Genomic DNA, 18,535 nt, shown 5'->3' on the forward strand with positions numbered 1-18,535 from the left:
CACCTCATATTTCGCCTGGGCAGTTTGCGGCCCGGTGGTATGAACGTTGACTTCTCCAACTTCAGATAGCTCCTCTGTCCCTCCCTTCCCCTCCTCCTTCCCAGATCTCCCTCTATCTTCCTGTCTCCACCTATATCCTTCCTTTGTCCCACCCCCGACATCAGTCTGAAGAAGGGTCTCGACCCGAAACGTCACCCATTCCTTCTCTCCCGAGATGCTGCCTGACCTGCTGAGTTACTCCAGCATTTTGTGAATAAATCGATTTGTACCAGCATCTGCAGTTATTTTCTTATACCAATGGTATGAGCGATGAATTCTCCAATTTACGGCAACTAAACCTTCTCCTGCCCTCTCTTCCCCCTCCCTGTGCCCCACCTGGACTCACACCTATTTCTCCCCTCTCCCTCACCTGCCACCCACATTCCATCCTCTAGCTTCACAATTCGCAACTTTTCAATCCTTTTGTCTCACACCTTCTGGCTTTTTGTCTCCGGCATTTGTCCAACCATCTGCCTATTGAACCTCCCCTCATCTGTACCCACCTATCACTTGCCGGGCTTTGTCCTGCCCCTCCTATCTTCCAACTTTTTTTATGCCCACCCCCACAATCAGCCTGAAGAAGGGTCCTGACCCGAAACGTCACCTATCGCCGTCTCCAGGGATGCTGCCTGATAAACTGAGTTACTCCAGCACTTTGTGTCTTTTTATTGGTAAACCAGCATCTGCAGTTCCTCGTTTCCACAGGGTTAAATGGTGTATTTCAATGCCATTATGATTATATGATGCTGTAGTTTCGAGCAACTTCCATATAGCACAACTACATTCAATCTTATTAATTTTATAAATATAATTTGTTGAGATTTCAAATCATTTAATATTTCATTTTTTGACTAATTAGATAATTTTCTAATATTTAATTGATTGATTTTTTTTACATCTTTTCATCTGCTGTAAGTTTTAAAAGATATACACAGCAACATCTGATAAACACTGAACAAAATGTTATGTGTAGGAAGGAACTGCTGATGCTGATTTATACCGAAGACAGACACAAAAAGCTGGAGTAACTCAGAGGGTCAGGCAGCATCTCCGGAGAGAAGGACTAGGTGATGTTTCGGGTCGCAAACCTTGTTCAGACTGTAGAAGGGTTCCATGTTCATCAGTCCTAGGAGCAGAATAAGGCCATTTGGCCCATCAAGTCTACTCCGCCATTCAATCATGGCTGATCCATCTTTCCCTCTCAACCCCATTCTCCTGCCCTATAACCCCGAACACCCTTAATAATCATGAATCTGTACATCTCTGCCTTAAAAATATGCATTGATGGCCTCCACAGCCTTCTGTGGCAATGAGTTCCACAGATTCACCACACTCTCTGGATAAAGAAATTCCCCCTCAACTCCTTTCTAAAGGTATGTCCTTTTATTCTGAATGCTATGGCCTCTGGTCCTAGACTCTCCCACTAGTGGAAACATCCTCTCCGCATACACTCAATCCCCGGCCTTTCACAATTAGGTAATTTTCCATGAAGTTCCAACCAGAAACGTCACCTGTTCCTTTTCTCCAGAAACACAGATTTATATTTGTTTCTACAGAGCTGTAAATGATCCAGAGTTGGAAGCACAGTATAAAAGATTCTTCAGCCTCTGTACCAAACCCTCAACCGTGGCATTAAATTGCCCGCTCCTACAAATGTTAACGACTTTTCTAGTCCTCCTAGTTAACTGGGTTCTTGCATAAAGATTACCCTATGGAGCATTGAGTGTAAGAAAATAACTGCAGATGCTTGTACAAATCGAAGGTATTTATTCACAAAATGCTGGAGTAACTCAGCAGGTCAGGCAGCATCTCAGGAGAGGAATGGACGACGTTTCGGGTCGAGACCCTTCTTCAGACTGAAGAAGGGTCTTGACCCGAAACATCACCCATTCCTTCTCTCCTGAGATGCTGCCTGACCTGCTGAGTTATTCCAGCATTTTGTGAATAAATACCTATGGAGCATTGAGAGTAATTAGGCAAATTTACTGACTAAGGAAAACTATTTGCAGTCAGCTCACTGCTGGTGACTTTTGTGCCATCTGTATCTCTCAGGGACTAGAAAATCTACCATCTTGGTCCATAATTAATAGGAACAATGAAAGCATTTCTCTCTTGTTGTGCATTTGCCTGTTAGTAGCATAATCTGGGAAATCAGTGACATCTCCACGATGGATACAAAATGCTGGAGTAACTCAGTGGGACCAGGCAGCATTTCTGGAGGGAAGGAATGGTTGACGTTTCGGGTCGAGAGCCTTCTTAAAATACATAGTGCTGGAGTAACTCAGCGGGACAGGCAGTATCTCTGGATGGAAGGAATGGGTGACGTTTCGGGTCGAGATCCTTCTTAAGATACGTTGTGCTAGAGCAACTCAGCGGGTCCAAAAAAAACTCAGCAGGTCAGGCAGCATCTTTGGAGAACATGGATAGGTGACGTTTTGGGTCAAGATCCTTCTTTTGACATCACAAATATTCTTGTAATAAGAAAGAACTGCAGATGATGGTTTATATCAAAGATAGATAACAAATGCAGGAGTAACTCAGTGGGTCAGGCAGCATCTCTGGAGAACATGGATAGGTGATGTTCAAAGTCTGAAGAATGGTCCTGACTTGAAACATCACCTATCCATGTGCTCCAGAGATGCTACCTGACCCGCTGAGTCATGCCAGCACTCTGTGTCTATCCAAAATATTCTTACTCCCTCCACAGAAAATGAAGCCAATGTTTTTTGAAATCTTTAGCTTGTAGAGTAGTAGAAAGCCAAGTTTAGTTTTCTAGTTTAATATCTACATCTAAGTAAACTCTGACATAAAATCCATGTATTGAGCTGAAAGACTAATGGCAGGGAGATTTATTTCCTCATTATATTCTCGTTAAACCAGCTTCCTTTGCAAATTTTAGGGAATATATATTTATCATTGTTAAAATATATTATATTTTGCTTCCAATGGCCTATTGAAAAATCTTGATTTTTGTTTGCAAGAAACTGCAAAGAGCACATTAATAGTATTTTCATTATGAGCCAAGCACCTTGGGAGATGGCTTTGAATGTAAATGATAATGTGAGTCAGTAGGTCACAACAGCTAGCCATCTCTCTTGAATGAGGCAGAATACATAAAACATGCAAGAAATTAAGAGGTAATGTCTTTCTGTTGGATGTTTATAATTTATACATCGGTCCTTGGCTTGAACTGCTAAGGGTTGAATTTGAATAGCAGGTACATTCTTTACAGTGGAACAGATCGCAACATCCAAATGTAAGCGCTTCCACCCTCAGGTTTAATGGACTACAGGTCTGAGAGGACCCGTTGGGCCCAAACCTCTCCTGCATTGGTCCAGCACCCTCTCCTTCTCCACTCCCCAGGGAAAACATGCAAATCTGCACAAACAGCACCCGAGGACAGGATCAAACCCAGGTCTCTGGCACTGTAAGGCAGCAGCTCTACCGCTGCGCCACCTATATTATAGGTGTACTATCTAGCAGTGTACAGTGTATAGGTGTACTAATATAGCAGTACTATATTATAGGATAATATTACGTGGAATTATATATTATACGGATGTATTATGTGGAATTATCTTTTATAGGATAGTATTTTGTGGAATTATATAGAATGTAGTATTGTGTAGAATTATAATGGCATATTAAGTGGAGTTGTATGGAATATAGTAGACAATAGACAATAGGTGCAGGAGGAGGCCATTCCGCCCCTCGAGCCAGCACCGCCATTCACTGTGATCATGGCTGATCATCCACGATCAGTACCCTATTCCTGCCTTCTCCCCATATCCCTTGACTCCGCTATCTTTAAGAGCTCTATCCAGCTCTCTCTTGAAAGCATCCAGAGAATTGGCCTCCATTGCCTTCTGAGGCAGAGAATTCCACACATTCACAACTCTCTGATTGAAAAAGTTTTTCCTCATCTCCGTTCTAAATGGCCTACCCCTTATTCTTAAACTGTGGCCCCTGGTTCTGGACTCCCCCAACATCGGGAACATGTTTCCTGCCTCTAGCTTGTCCAATCCCTTATTAATCTTATATGTTTCAATAAGATCCAATCTCATACTTCTAAATTCAAGTGTATACAAGCCCAGTCGCTCCAGACTTTCAACATACGACAGTCCCGCCATCCCGGGAATTAACTTTGTGAACCTACGCTGCATTCCCTCAATAGCAAGAATGTCCTTCCTCAAATTTGGAGACCAAAATTGCACACAATACTTCAGGTGTGGTGTCACTAGGGCCCTGTACAACTGCAGAAGGACCTCTTTGCTCCTATACTCAATTCTTGTTAGGAAGGCCAACATGCCGTTAGCTTTCTTCACTGCCTGCTGTACCTGCATGCTTACTTTCAGTGACTGATGAACAAGGACACCCAGATCTCGTTGTACTTCCCCTTTTCCTAACTTGACACCATTCAGATAATAATCTGCCTTCCTGTTCTTGCCACCAAAGTGGATAACCTCACACTTATCCACATTAAACTGCATCTGCCATGCATCCGCCCACTCACACAACCTGTCCAAGTCACCCTGCAACCTCATAGCATCCTCCTCGCAGTTCACACTGCCACCCAGCTTTGTGTCATCTGCGAATTTGGTAATGTTACTTTTAATCCCTTCATCTAAGGGATATGAGGAATTCTAAATTATACAGTAGTATTAATTGGCATAACATTTTATAATAATTTTTATTCCATTTATTAAAAAGTGAAATTATATAAAATAGGAAGCAGTATAGGGACCTTTTTTTTGCAGGATGGGAATGTCAAATGTTGCCTTCCATCACAGTGAGGGGGTGTTTGGAGTCACTGTGATGGATGTTTGTGTTGGGGTCGTGTGTCCTGTGTTCTTTTCTTTTTTGTTGTGTTCTGTGACTGCTGTAATTTCGTTCGGTATCTGTACCGAATGACAATAAAGTTATATCAATATCAAAGACTAGATGGCATAGCTTTAAGGTGAGAGGAGCAGAGTTCAAAGGAGATGGGTGGGTCAAGTTCTTTACACTGAGGGTGCTGGGTGCTTGGAACGCGCTGCCAGGGGTGGTGGTGGAGACGGACACAATAGTGGCATTTAAGGGGCTTTTGGATAAGCACATGGATATGCAGGGAATGGAGGGATGCTATATGGATCGCGTGCAGGCAGGGGAGATTAGTTTATCTTGGCATCAATATACAATAGACAATAGGTGCAGGAGGAGGCCATTCGGCCCTTCGAGCCAGCACCGCCATTCAATGTGATCATGGCTGATCATTCTCAATCAGTACCCCGTTCCTGCCTTCTCCCCATACCCCCTGACTCCGCTATCCTTAAGAGCTCTATCTAGATCTCTCTTGAATGCATTCAGAGAATTGGCCTCCACTGCCTTCTGAGGCAGAGAATTCCACAGATTCACAACTCTCTGACTGAAAAAGTTTTTCCTCATCTCAGTTCTAAATGGCCTACCCCTTATTCTTAAACTGTGGCCCCTTGTTCTGGACTCCCCCAACATTGGGAACACGTTTCCTGCCTCTAACGTGTCCAACCCCTTAATAATCTTATACATTTCGATAAGATCTCCTCTCATCCTTCTAAATTCCAGTGTATACAAGCTTAGTCGCTCCAGCCTTTCAACATGTTCATCATGTTCGGCACAGATATTGTGGCTGTTCCGATCTTCAATCTTGCTCTCCTCGTGTCTGAATTTTGACATCCTCAGCTTAAGGGCTCAACTGAAATGAATCTCGAGTGGCAATACTGTGTGTGTGTCTTAAATCTCATCTTTCAAGCACAAGAGCTCAAATCCAAATTAGTTCCTCATTTATTGATGTCCAACAGCACTTTTCACTCCACTATTTATTTCATCTGAGTTTCATAATGCCCAATCCCCAATTGTTCTATTGCTTCCTAACTGCGTGACACCGTTTCTACAGCCACCGTGTTTCTCTGCCCCTCTTACCCTGTCTCTTCTCCATTTTCATTCTCTTCTTTGACTGCACCTTCTCGCTTTGACACAATTCTCTCTGGCAAGGCCAGCAGCATAATCAAGGACCAGTCTCGCCCCGGCCACTCCTTCTTCTCCCCTCTCCCATCAGGCAAGAGGCACAAAAGTGTGAAAAATGCACACCTCCAGATTCAGGGACAGTTTCTTCCCAGCTGTTGCCAGGCAACTGAACCATCCTACCACCACCTAGAAACTGGGCCTGAACTACCACCTACCTCATTGGAGGCCCTCAGACTATCTTTAATCAAACTCTACTGGACTTAATCTTGCATTAAACGTTATTCCCTTTATCCTGTATCTGTACACTGTGGACAGCTCGATTGTAATCACGTGTAGTCTTTCCGCTGACTGGATAACATGCAACAACAAAGCTTTTCACTTTACCTTGGTGCACATGACAATAAACTAAACTAAACTAACCAGGGTGGCACGGTGGCGCAGCGGTAGAGTTGCTGCCTCACAGCGCCAGAGACCCGGGTTCGGTCCTGATTACGGGTGCTGTCTGTACAGAGTTTGTACGTTCTCCCCGTGACCACCTGGGTTTTCTCCGCGTGCTTCAGTTTCCTCCCACACTCCAGACATACAGGTTTATAGGTTAATTGGCTTCTGTAAATAGTAAACTGTCCCCTAGTGTGGAGGATAGTGCTAGTGCATGGGGTGATCGCTGGTCGGCACGGACTCGGCGGGCCGAAGGGCCTGTATGAGAGGAGATCTTATCGAAACGTATAAGATTATTAAGGGGTTGGACACGTTAGAGGCAGGAAACATGTTCCCAATGTTGGGGGAGTCCATAACAAGGGGCCACAGTTTAAGAATAAGGGGTAGGCCATTTAGAACCGAGATGAGGAAAAACTTTTTCAGTCAGAGAATTGTGAATCTGTGGAATTCTCTGCCTCAGAAGGCAGTGGAGGCCAATTCTCTGAATGCATTCAATAGAGAGCTGGATAGAGCTCTTAAGGAAAGCGGAGTCATGGGGTATGGGGAGAAGGCAGGAACGGGGAACTGATTGAGAATGATCAGCCATGATCACATTGAATGGCGGTGCTGGCTCGAAGGGGCTGAATGGCCTCCTCCTGCACCTATTGTCTATTGTCTATTATCTCTAAAGTCTAAATCTAAAATCTGAACTAAAAGATGGTAAATCTTTCCTGACAAATAATGGCTGTTGTTTCAATAATATTTTTCAGTGGCTAATATTGGATGATATACCTGGGCAGCCCAGTCACAACGCTACCTGACATGCTTACCATCCGCCACCTTCACTGGAGCAAGTACAGCAATGAAAGCAGACAAGCAAAAATGCTCGAGGTTTACGGAGCTCGAAGCTACAAGACTCTACGTCTACTTCAGTTCCAATGGGTTTTCAGTGCAAAATAATAAGAAGCCAGTTTGTTTACGCACAATAGATAAATGCATGTATAATTTATGCTACGGTATAAGATGCTTTCTTTAACCGGAAAGTCTTTGATGAAATTCAAAGCAGAAGACAATATTCACACCACCTCCAGTGAAAGAGATTTAATGCAATCAAGGGTGAACATCAGAAGAGTTCGCACAACAGAACAAGGGATTTGATGAAACACATCTCTTCCCTTTGGATTTAACTCAGTTTGAACTCAACATCTAGCGTGAAATGCACTTACCTACCGCTTGGTCTGATTTATCTTATCCACCTCATTAGCCTTCCATGGCACATTATTATTAAACTCTTACTTTCTTAGCAAAAAAACTCTTTTAGATTCCCTCTTTTCATTCCTGCCCATTACACTGTAAAGCTTCCTTGAAATTGGATGTATTCCTACTGCACAATATCACCAGTTTGTGTTGTTAATCTCTGTTTTAATATCGATTAGACCAATGTGGGGATGCTTTCATGGAGAGAACTAATGTTTTTTCTTCGTAGTTTTAAGTCTCTGTTATGATTTATGGTGGAATTTACATCACTGAGTTTGATGAAATCTACTAGTCATGTATTTATTGGCTAATTACCTTGTTGTTGGGTACCAAACCATCCCACAATCCTCACTCACCCTTCCTCCTCAGTGGAAGCAAATTCCAGCCATCAATAGTACTGAGTACTATGTCTACATACTGAAGGTATTTATTCACAAAATGCTGGAGTAACTCAGCAGGTCAGGCAGCATCTCAGGAGAGAAGGAATGGGCGACGTTTCGGGTTGAGGCCCTTCTTCAGACTGATGTCAGGGGGGCGGAACAAAGGAAGGATATAGGTGGAGACAGGAAGATAGAGGGAGATCTGGGAAGGGGGAGGGGAAGAGAGGGACAGAGGAACTATCTAAAGTTGGAGAAGTCAATGTTCATACCGCTGGGCTGCAAGCTGCCCAAGCGAAATATGAGGTGCTGTTCCTCCAATTTCCGGTGGGCCTCACTATGGCACTGGAGGAGGCCCATGACAGAAAGGTCAGACTGGGAATGGGAGGGGGAGTTGAAGTGCTCAGCCACCGGGAGATCAGGTTGGTTCACAGTCTGAAGAAGGGTCTCGACCCAAAACGTCACCCATTCCTTCTCTCCTGAGTCGCTGCCTGACCTGCTGAGTTACTCCATCATTTTGTGAATAAATACCTTCGATTTGTACCAGCATCTGCAGTTATTTTCTTACACTATGTTTACATACTGTATCTGTTGTGCTGCTGTTAATAAGAATTCTGGGTAGGGCCAAAGACGCCCTGGTTGGGTTGCTCTTGGGCCTGGCCAAGCTGGCCATTCGTGAGTCACGGCGCCAGGCGGAAGAGGGCTCTGCCCGAGCCGGCTGCCTAACCCCTTTTCTGGGGTTACGGGTGGGGTTAGAGAGGGATTACGCGCTGTCTACGGGTGCCCTGGGGGATTTCCGGGACCGCTGGGCACCGCGAGGGGGGTTGAATGTATCCTGGACAAGGAGTGTAATATAGTTGTATAATAGTTTATTGTTTGTCTTGTATCATGGTGGTGGGTTCTGTTTTGGTTTTATTATATTGTCTATATTGTTTTAATATTTGAATAAATATTTTTGATTAATAATTTAAAAAAATAAGAATTCCATTTCCATGTATGCGAAACGTATAAGATTATTAAGGGGTTGGACACGTTAGAGGCAGGAAACATGTTCCCAATGTTGGGGGAGTCCAGAACAAGGGGCCACAGTTTGAGAATAAGGGGTTGGCCATTTAGAACGGAGATGAGGAAAAACTTTTTCAGTCAGAGAGTTGTGAATCTGTGGAATTCCCTGCCTCAGAAGGCAATGGAGGCCAATTCTCTGAATGCATTCAAGAGAGAGCTGGATAGAGCTCTTAAGGATAGCGGAGTCAGGGGGTATGGGGAGAAGGCAGGAACGGGGTACTGATTGAGAATGATCAGCCATGATCACATTGAATGGCGGTGCTGGCTCGAAGGGCCGAATGGCATCCTCCTGCACCTATTGTCGATTGTCTATTGTTCCGTTTCGGGACATATGACGCTACAACATGCTTGACACTTTACTCCTGAAATTCCCATTGCTATCATATTTTTCTGTCTTTGGATAACAGCGGCTTTGTTCTCCACTCGTAATTATTTTGCTCTGATCCCTCTTCTTTCAGACTCGTTCCATTATTCCCTCATCTCTATCCTTCACCTCCAAGCTAGAAAGGGGCACAGGGAATGTTTACGAGGGTGTTGCCACCAGGACTGGAGGGACTGAGCTACAGGGAGAGATTGAGGCAGGCTAGTGTTCCTGTCTGCATTTGGCCCATATCCCCTCAAAACCTGTCCTATCCATGTACCTGTTTAAATGTTTCTTAAACGTGATAGAGCCTGCCTCAACTACCTCCTCTGGCATACACCCACCACACTTTGTGTAAACATAGAAACATAGAAAATAGGTGCAGGAGTAGGCCATTCGGCCCTTCGAGCCTGCACCGCCATTCAATATGATCATGGCTGATCATCCAGCTCAGTAACCTGTACCTGCCTTCTCTCCATACCCCCTGATCCCTTTAGCCACAAGGGCCACATCTAACTCCCTCTTAAATAAAGCCAATGAACTGGCCTCAACTACCTTCTGTGGCAGAGAATTCCACAGACTCACCACTCTCTGTGTAAAGAAATGTTTTCTCATCTCGGTCCTAAAAGACTTCCCCCTTATCCTTAAGCTGTGACCCGTGGTTCTGGACTCCCCCAACATCGGGAACAATCTTCCCGCATCTAGCCTCTCCAACCCCTTAAGAATTTTATATGTTTCTATAAGATCCCCCCTCAGTCTTCTAAATTCCAGCGAGTACAAGCCTAGTCTATCCAGTCTTTCTTCATATGAAAGTCCCGCCATCCCAGGGATCAATCTGGTGAACCTTCTCTGTACTCCCTCTAAGGCAAGAACGTCTTTCCTCAGATTAGGAGACCAAAACTGCACACAATACTCCAGGTGCGGTCTCACCAATGCCCTGTACAACTGCAGTAGAACCTCCCTGCTCCTAAACTCAAATCCTCTTGCTATGAATGCCAACATACCATTCGCTTCCTTCATTGCCTGCTGCACCTGCACGCTTGCTTTCAATGACTGGTGCACCATGACACCCAGGTCACGTTGCATCTCCCCCTCTCCTAATCGGTCACCATTCAGGTAATACTCTGCTTTCCTGTTCTTGCCGCCAAAGTGGATAACCTCACATTTATACAATTTAGCCAAGTTGGCTAATTGTCCCTCAGGTTCCCATCACATCTTTCCCCCTCCTCATCTCTGTTCTCGGTTCTCTTACACTATTCCTATCATGATTTTGTACACCTCTATAAGATCACCCCTCACCCTCCCTCCCGTGCTCCAAGGAATAGAGTCCTCGTTTGCTCAACCTCTCCCTACAGCCCAGGCCCTCGAGTCCATCAACAGAAATCACGATGCCTTCGATAAAATAAGTAGAGACTGTTTCCAGCAGCAGAGCGAGTAGGAAAATAAAACTGCAGATGCTGGTTTAAATCGAAGGTGGATACAAAATGCTGGAGTAACTCAGCGGGTCAGGCAGCATCTCTCCCGAGAGTTGAGGCTGAGTTACTCCAGCATTTTGTGTCTATCTTCCAGCAGCAGAGCAACAGGAGTCAGATAAAAGGTAGCTGGCAAAAGAATATGAGGTGATATGTGTTTTTGACACATGCGATTACTGTGGTTTGCAATTCACTGTCAGAGAGAGAGAGGAGCATCCAGATTCATAATTAATAGAATTGAATACATAATCGGAGAGGGGAAAATAGAAAATTTGAAGTAAAAAACCCATGATTGACATTTATTACAGTTCTACAAAGAAAAATATAAATATGATCATCTGAATGGAATCCCACCGGGCCATGGAATATTGAAGCACCATTTTTCATTGCAGGCTTGTGAATGCATCTGTCTAGATGATTTAAGGTTGAGGGAGATCTGACAGAAGTCTGTAAAATTCTTGGAGGCTTGGATGGAGTGGATGTGGAGAGGATGTTTCCACAAGTGGGAGAGTCTAGGACTAGAGGTCCTAGCCTCAGAATTAAAGGACGTTCTTTTAGGAAGGAGATGAGGTGGAGTTAGATAGAACTCTTAAAGATAGCGGAGTCAAGGGATATAGGGAGAAGGCAGGAACGGGGTACTGATTGTGGATGATCAGCCATGATCACAGTGAATGGCGCTGCTGGCGCGAAGGGCCAAATGACCTACTCCTGCACCTATTGTCTATTGTCTATTGAATTTCTTTAAGTCAGAGGGTGGTGAATCTGTGGTTCTTTGCCACAGAGGCCAAGTCTGTGGATATTTTTAAGGCAAAGATAGATAGATTCTTGATTTAGTACGGGTATCAAGGGTTATGGGGAGAAGGCAGGAGAATGGGGTTATGAGGGAGAGATAGATAAGCCATGAATGAATGGCAGAGTACACTTAATGGGCCAAATGGCCTAATTCTGCTCCTAGCATACAATCTAATGACATGGTCTTATGAAAATTATGAGAGGCATAGATAGGGTAGATAATCAGAACCTTTTCTCTCAGGGTGCAAATGTCAAAGACTAGAAGGCTGTTATTCCAGCATTTTGTGTCTATCTTCGGTATAAACCAGCATCTGCCGTGTCTTCCTACTCAAAGGCTACAAGGCATGGCTTTAAGGTGAGAGGGACAAAGCTTAATGGAGACGTGTGAGGCAGGTTTTTTGACAGGGAGGGTGTTGAGTGCCTGGAAAGTGCTGCTGGGGGTGTAGGAAGAGGCATTTAGACAGCTTCCCCGTCAGGTCTGGAGTCAGGCAGGGTTGCCCTCTCTCCCCTGTCTTGTTCGTCTGTTGCATTGAACCCTTTGCCGAATCCATCAGGAAGGATGCGAGCATAAGAGGAGTGACATTGCCAGGCAGTGGGGGCACTCAGGTCAAGGCCTCCCTGTACATGGACGATGTCGCCGTCTTCTGCTCGGATCCAGGGTCGGTCCGCAGACTGATCAGCGTCTGCGACCAGTTTGAGTTGGCCACGGGGGCCAGGGTAAACCGCAGGAAGAGCGAGGCCATGCTCTTTGGCAACTGGCCCGACCGATCTTCCATCCCCTTCACCATCAAGCCTGACTTCCTGAAGGTGCTGGGGATCTGGTTCGGGAAGGCTGGGGCATGTAACAAAAATTGGCTGGAGCGGATAGCCAGGGTGGGTAAGAAGCTGGAGCTGTGGAAGCAGCGCTCCCTCTCCATCACGGGGAAAAACCTGGTCATCAGGTGTGAGGTGCTCTCGGGGCTGCTGTACTTGGCGCAAGTGTAGCCCGTCCCTCCCTCCCACGCCAAGGGGATCACCCGGGCCGTCTTCCGCTTCATCTGGGGGTCGGCGATGGACCGGGTGCGACGAGCCACAATGCACAAGTCGGCAGACAACGGGGGTAAAGACGTGCCCAACGTCGCCCTCATTCTGATGGCCACCTTCGTGTGTGGCTGCATCAGGTGGAGCGTAGAGCCAAGGCATGTGGGCACCAAATGCCACTACCTGCTGAGGTTCTACCTGTCCCCGGTGTTGCGAAGGATGGGCCTGGCGCAGATGCCACGCAATGTGCCAGTCAGCTGGACATTGCCGAACCATCTGTCGTTTGTGGACAGGTTCTTCCGGACCAACACCTTTGACCACAAATCCATCGGGCAGTGGTCAGCACGGAACGTCCTGCAGGCACTGCAGGGGAATGACTCCATGGATCCTGTGGCGTGGTTCCCAGAGCAGACTGCCCAGCTTGTCTGGCAAAATGCCTCATCGCCAGAACTCACCAACAAGCACCAAGACCTGGCTTGGCTGGCGGTGAGGGGAGCCCTCCCAGTCAGATCCTTCCTGCACCGCCGGAACCTCACTACCAGCGCACGCTGCCCTTGGGACGGCTGCTACGGAGAGGAGACGGTGGCCCACCTCTTCAAAGAGTGTGGATTTGCCAAGAGAGTCTGGAGAGGTCTGCAGGGGTCCCTGTCACGATTCATTCCGAGCAGCTCCGTCACAGAGGACTCTGTGATCTACGGACTGTTCCCAGGGACGCATTCAGCGATTGACATCGAGTGCTGCTGGAAGGTCATCAACTCGGTGAAAGACGCTCTTTGGTCTGCCCGATCCTTGTTGACCTCCCAGCGGAGCGAGCTGTCCGTCAAGGAATGTTGCCGACTGGCCCGCTGCAGACTGCAGGAGTACGTGCTGAGGGACGCTCTGAAGCTTGGTGCAGCCAACGCCAAGGCTGTGGGGGAGGACCACAGTCTAGGGTCCTTCCGCTGCTGGACATGGGGGGGCAGGGTGTGGTGGAGAGAGACGCCCCTCCAAATAAGGGATACTGGGTAAATGTATGTAAATGTATGTAAATTTGGAAGTAAATGCCTGTATTGAATGTGTAACCTCCGGAAATGTCAGATGGGTTTGTTTAAAAAAGATGTTTTGTAAATGATATTTATTACTTGAATAAAGTATTTTTTGATATAAAAAAAAAAATTAAAAAAAAAAAAAAAGTGTAGGAAGAGGCAGACACAACAGGGGCATTTAGGAGGCTTTCAGATAGGCACAGGGATATGCGGGAAATGGACAGATCTGGATCACGTGCAGGCAGAGGAGATTAGCTTAACTTGACAGCATCTTCGGCATGGACATTGTTGCTGTGCTGTACTGTTCTATGAAGATAGACACTAAAAGCTGGAGTAACACAGCGGGCGGGACAGGCAGCATCTCTGGATAAAGGAATAGGTGGCGTTTTGGGTCGAGACCCTTCTTCAGACTGAGAGTCAGGGGAGAGAGATCCGAGGAATATGGAAAGGTACATAGAGCACATTAGTGAAAGGTATGCTAAAAAAAACAGATCGAGATCCAAGCTGTTCCATGAATATTCTTATAAACAACATTTATTTTCTAAACTATTATGATTCTTGAATTGCCAATTATTGCTGACTAATCCTTGTAGGTTGGTAAGTTACGTAAGCTCTGCAAAGCAAGTTAATGCCTTTAATGCAGGGGGGGGGGGGGAAATCATAAATTCACTGAGTTTTGCAGAAAAGAATGAATAATTACAGGACACAAGATGACAGGAGATTGAAATAAACACTGTCCAGTTACATTCCACAACATAACATTTTAAAAATATAATTACAACATTTACTGTAGTTTAGGAGAGAGAATACTACTCAGGGTTCCCGCTGACAGCAAATGCAGGCTTTGATGTATAATTATTTTTAATGCCTGTCATATAATCAAATTATATGTTAATTGCGTGCTATTTAAGTGACACGGTTTTGAAGAGAAATGTGCTGCACTCTGTGCAGAGTCAGTGTGCCTTTCTTCCATGTTTAGTTTAGTTTAGTCTAGAGATACGGTGCGGAAACAGGCCCTTCGGCCCACCGAGTCCGCTCCCCGCACACTAACACTATCCTACACAAAATGCTGGAGTAACTCAGCAGGTCAGGCAGCATCTCGGGAGAGAAGGAATGGGTGACGTTTCGGGTCGACCCGAAACGTCACCCATTCCTTCTCTCCCGAGATGCTGCCTGATCTGCTGAGTTACTCCAGCATTTTGTGAATATATACCTTCGATTTGTACCAGCATCTGCAGTTATCTTCTTATATTATAACACTATCCTACACACAGTAGGGACAATTTAGATTTTTTTTTTTTAACCGAAGCCAATTAACCTGCAAACCTGCACGTCTTTGGAGTGTGGGAGGAAACCGGAGAACCCGGAGAAAACCCACGCGGGTCACGGGGAGAACGTGCAAATTCCGTACAGACAGCATTCGCGGTCAGCGGCGAACGCTGGGTCTCTGGCGCTGCGAGGCAGCAACACTCCCGCTGCGCCCAGATCTTTCATTAAAAGATCTTTAATTGTTTCCAGAAAGAATGCAAGGGCAGGTCCATGGGGCAGTGTAAGCTGCTGTCTGCAACACGCTCCTCTCAAAACCCCCTACTGATGAAAAAGACATTGCCTTGAACCACTGTCGTGATTGCAAAGTAGTCAGTCGGAGTTTGCAAACTACGGCTAAAGTTTGGCACCATCTGCCTCGGAGACGCGGGAGGCAGCCTGGAATGACTGCAATCCCGTCACGGAAAATCCCACGTCCACGCTCGCAAAGGGAGAAAGGGATAACTCCCGAGTCTGCCAATTAAAAATGGAGATCGTGATCCATAGATTTGGATTGGAGGAACAGGTTTGGATTGGAGGAGACAATAGGTGCAGGAGGAGGCCATTCGGCCCTTCGAGCCAGCACCGCCATTCAATGTGATCATGGCTGATCATTCTCAATCAGTACCCCGTTCCTGCCTTCTCCCCATACCCCCTGACTCCGCTATCCTTTAGAGCTCTATCTAGCTCTCTCTCGAATGCATCCAGAGAATTGGCCTCCACTGCCTTCTGAGGCAGAGAATTCCACAGATTCACAACTCTCTGACTGAAAAAGATTTTCCTCATCTCAGTTCTAAATGGCCTACCCCTTATTCTTAAACTATGACCCCTGGTTCTGGACTCCCCCAACATTGGGAACATGTTTCCTGCCTCTAACTTGTCCAACCCCTTAATAATTTTATACGTTTCGATAAGATCTCCTCTCATCCTTCTAAATTCCAGTGTATACAAGCCTAGTCGCTCCAGTCTTTCAACATATGACAGTCCCGCCATTCCGGGAGCAGCATCTCCTATTTCACTTGGGCAGCTTACAACCCAGTCAGGTATGAACATTGACTTCTCTAACTTCAGGTAACCCTTGCTTTCCCTCTCCCTCCATCCCTCCGACCAGTCTGACTGTCCTTCTGATTACATTTTGCCTTTGTATGCTTCGCTGTCACCTTCCCCGAACTAACAATGATCTATTCACCATTTTCCTTGAGCTGCGTCCCCTTTGATGTCTCCTTTTCACACCTTGCCCTTCCATATCTCTGTGTCTCCCTCTCCCCTGACTCTCAGTCTGAAGAAAGGTCTCGACCCGAAACGTCACCCATTCCTTCTCTCCAGAGATGCTGGCTGACCCGCTGAGTTACTCCAGCATTTTGTGTCTACCCATGGGTTTGAGTTTAGTTTAGTCTAGTTTATTGTCACATGTACCGAGGTGCAGTGAAAAGCTTTTGTTGCGTGCTAACCAGCCAGCGGAAAGACAATTCATTATTACATTCGAGCCACCCATGGTGTACAGAGACACGATAAAGGGAATAACGTCAATAATTTTAGTGCAAGAAAAACCCCAAATCTAATCAGAGTCCAAGGGTCTTCAATGAGGTAGGTAGTAGATCAGAACTAGTTGTTGGTCGTTGAAACGTGAAGGAAGGAACTGCAGATGCTGGTTTAAGCCAAAGATAGACAATCTGCTGGAGTAACTCAGCGGGACAGGCAGCATCTCTGGAGAGAAGGAATGGGTGACGTTTCGGGTCAAGACCCTTCTTCCGTCACTCCAGAGATGCTGCCTGCCCCGCTGAGTTACTCCAGGTTTTTGCGTCTGTCGTCGGTCTAAACCAGCGCCTGCAGTTCATGGGTAAGTCTGAAGAAGGGTCTCAACCTGAAACGTCACCCATTCCTTCTTTCCAAAGATGCTGCCTGTCCCGCTGAGTTACTCCAGCATTTTGTGTCCATCTCTAGTTGTTGATAGGATGGTTCTGTTGCCTGATAACAACTGGAAAGAAACTGTCCCTCAATCTGGAGGTGTGCATTTTCACACGTCTGTACCTTTTGCCCGATGGGAGAGGGGTGAAGAGGGAGTGGCCAGGGTGCGACTCGTCCTTGATTATGCTGCTGGCCTTGCCGAGGCAGCGTGCAGAGTAAAATAAGATATCCACAGTGGAAATCAAGATTCGTCAGAGACACCTTGGAACAAGGAACTGCAGATGGTGGTTCATACAGAAAAGGATATAAAGTGCTGGAGTAACTCAGCACCTCTGGAAAATATGGATGAGTGACGTTTTAGGTCGAGACCCTTCTTCAGAATCTATGTTCTCCAGAGATGCTGCCTGTTGGGTCCTTTTGTCCATCAGATCCATTTGCATGTATGCACGTTCTCCCCAAGACCTCATGGGTTCCCTCCTGGTGCTCTGGTTTCCTCCCATGTCCACAAGATGTGTTGGTTTACAGGTTAATTGGCCTCTGTAAATTGTCCCTAGTGTGTAGGGATTGGTTCAAAAGTGGGAAAACATAGAACGAGTGTGAGCGTGTGATCGATGGTTGGCGTGCACTCGGTGGGCCGAAGGGCCTGCTTCTTGCTGTATCTTTCAATTAATTTAGTTTAATTAAAGTCACGTGTACCGAGGTACAGCAAAAAAGCTTTGTTGTTGCGTGATACCCAGTCAGCGGAAAGACTGTACATGATAGTGTCTGAAGAAGGGTTCCGACCCGAAACGTCACCCATTCCTTCTCTCCAGCCATGCTGCCTGACCCGCTGAGTTACTCCAGCACTTTGTGTCTATCTTCGGTATAAACCAGCATCTGCACTTCCTCCCTACACAATATTACATTCAAGATATCCACGATAAAGGGAATGACGTTTAATGGAAGATTAAGTCCAGTAACATCGGATTAAAGATAATCAAGGCAGTTCGATCACGGTACTCGAGAGTAAAAGAGAAACACTACTTACAACCAGAGGCCCCCTGTTGTTTTCACGGTATTTATTCTGGAAGAAGATGTAGACCACGGTGGCTGCCAGTGAGTAGAGGAACGCAAAGACAGCAATGGTAACAAAGAACTCGGCCGATGAGGAATAATCGCCTGTCAGAAACAGCCTCTCCTGGTTCTTTGCTTCACAAGTAGGGGCATCGAAGTACACTTGGTGCAACCTGTAAGTAGATGTGACAACGTTAGCAGAACGAGACTTAGCATTGGTATTTTTCTGAGCATGGGTATCTTTATAATGATGGGGGGGGGTTTTCCTGTAGAAAACAAGTTTTTCTTATCCGGAGATGTGTTGTTATCACACGGTGAAAGGAAGTTAAGGAGATGAGGAGGAATTTCTTTAGTCAGAGGGCAGGGAGGGTGGCACGGTGGCGCAGCGGTAGAGTTGCTGCCTTACAGCGAATGCAGCGCCAGAGACTCAGGTTCGATCCTGACTACGGGCGCCGTCTGTAC

The 18,535-nt window shown here is 46.0% G+C and overlaps 1 protein-coding gene across 2 annotated transcripts in view; it reads right to left on the minus strand.

Annotated features, from left to right (window-relative positions):
• synpra (synaptoporin a) overlaps positions 1-18,535 on the minus strand; it is a 175,300-nt gene that overhangs the window by 14,218 nt on the left and 142,547 nt on the right. For both annotated transcript variants that reach the window (XM_078414560.1, XM_078414561.1), the window contains one exon: positions 18,048-18,246. In XM_078414560.1, coding sequence (XP_078270686.1) covers positions 18,048-18,246 — 199 coding nt within the window. The remainder of the gene's footprint in view (positions 1-18,047; positions 18,247-18,535) is intronic.

The sequence above is a fragment of the Rhinoraja longicauda genome, chromosome 17 (assembly GCF_053455715.1).
Source record: "Rhinoraja longicauda isolate Sanriku21f chromosome 17, sRhiLon1.1, whole genome shotgun sequence".
Taxonomy (NCBI): Eukaryota; Metazoa; Chordata; class Chondrichthyes; order Rajiformes; family Arhynchobatidae; genus Rhinoraja; species Rhinoraja longicauda.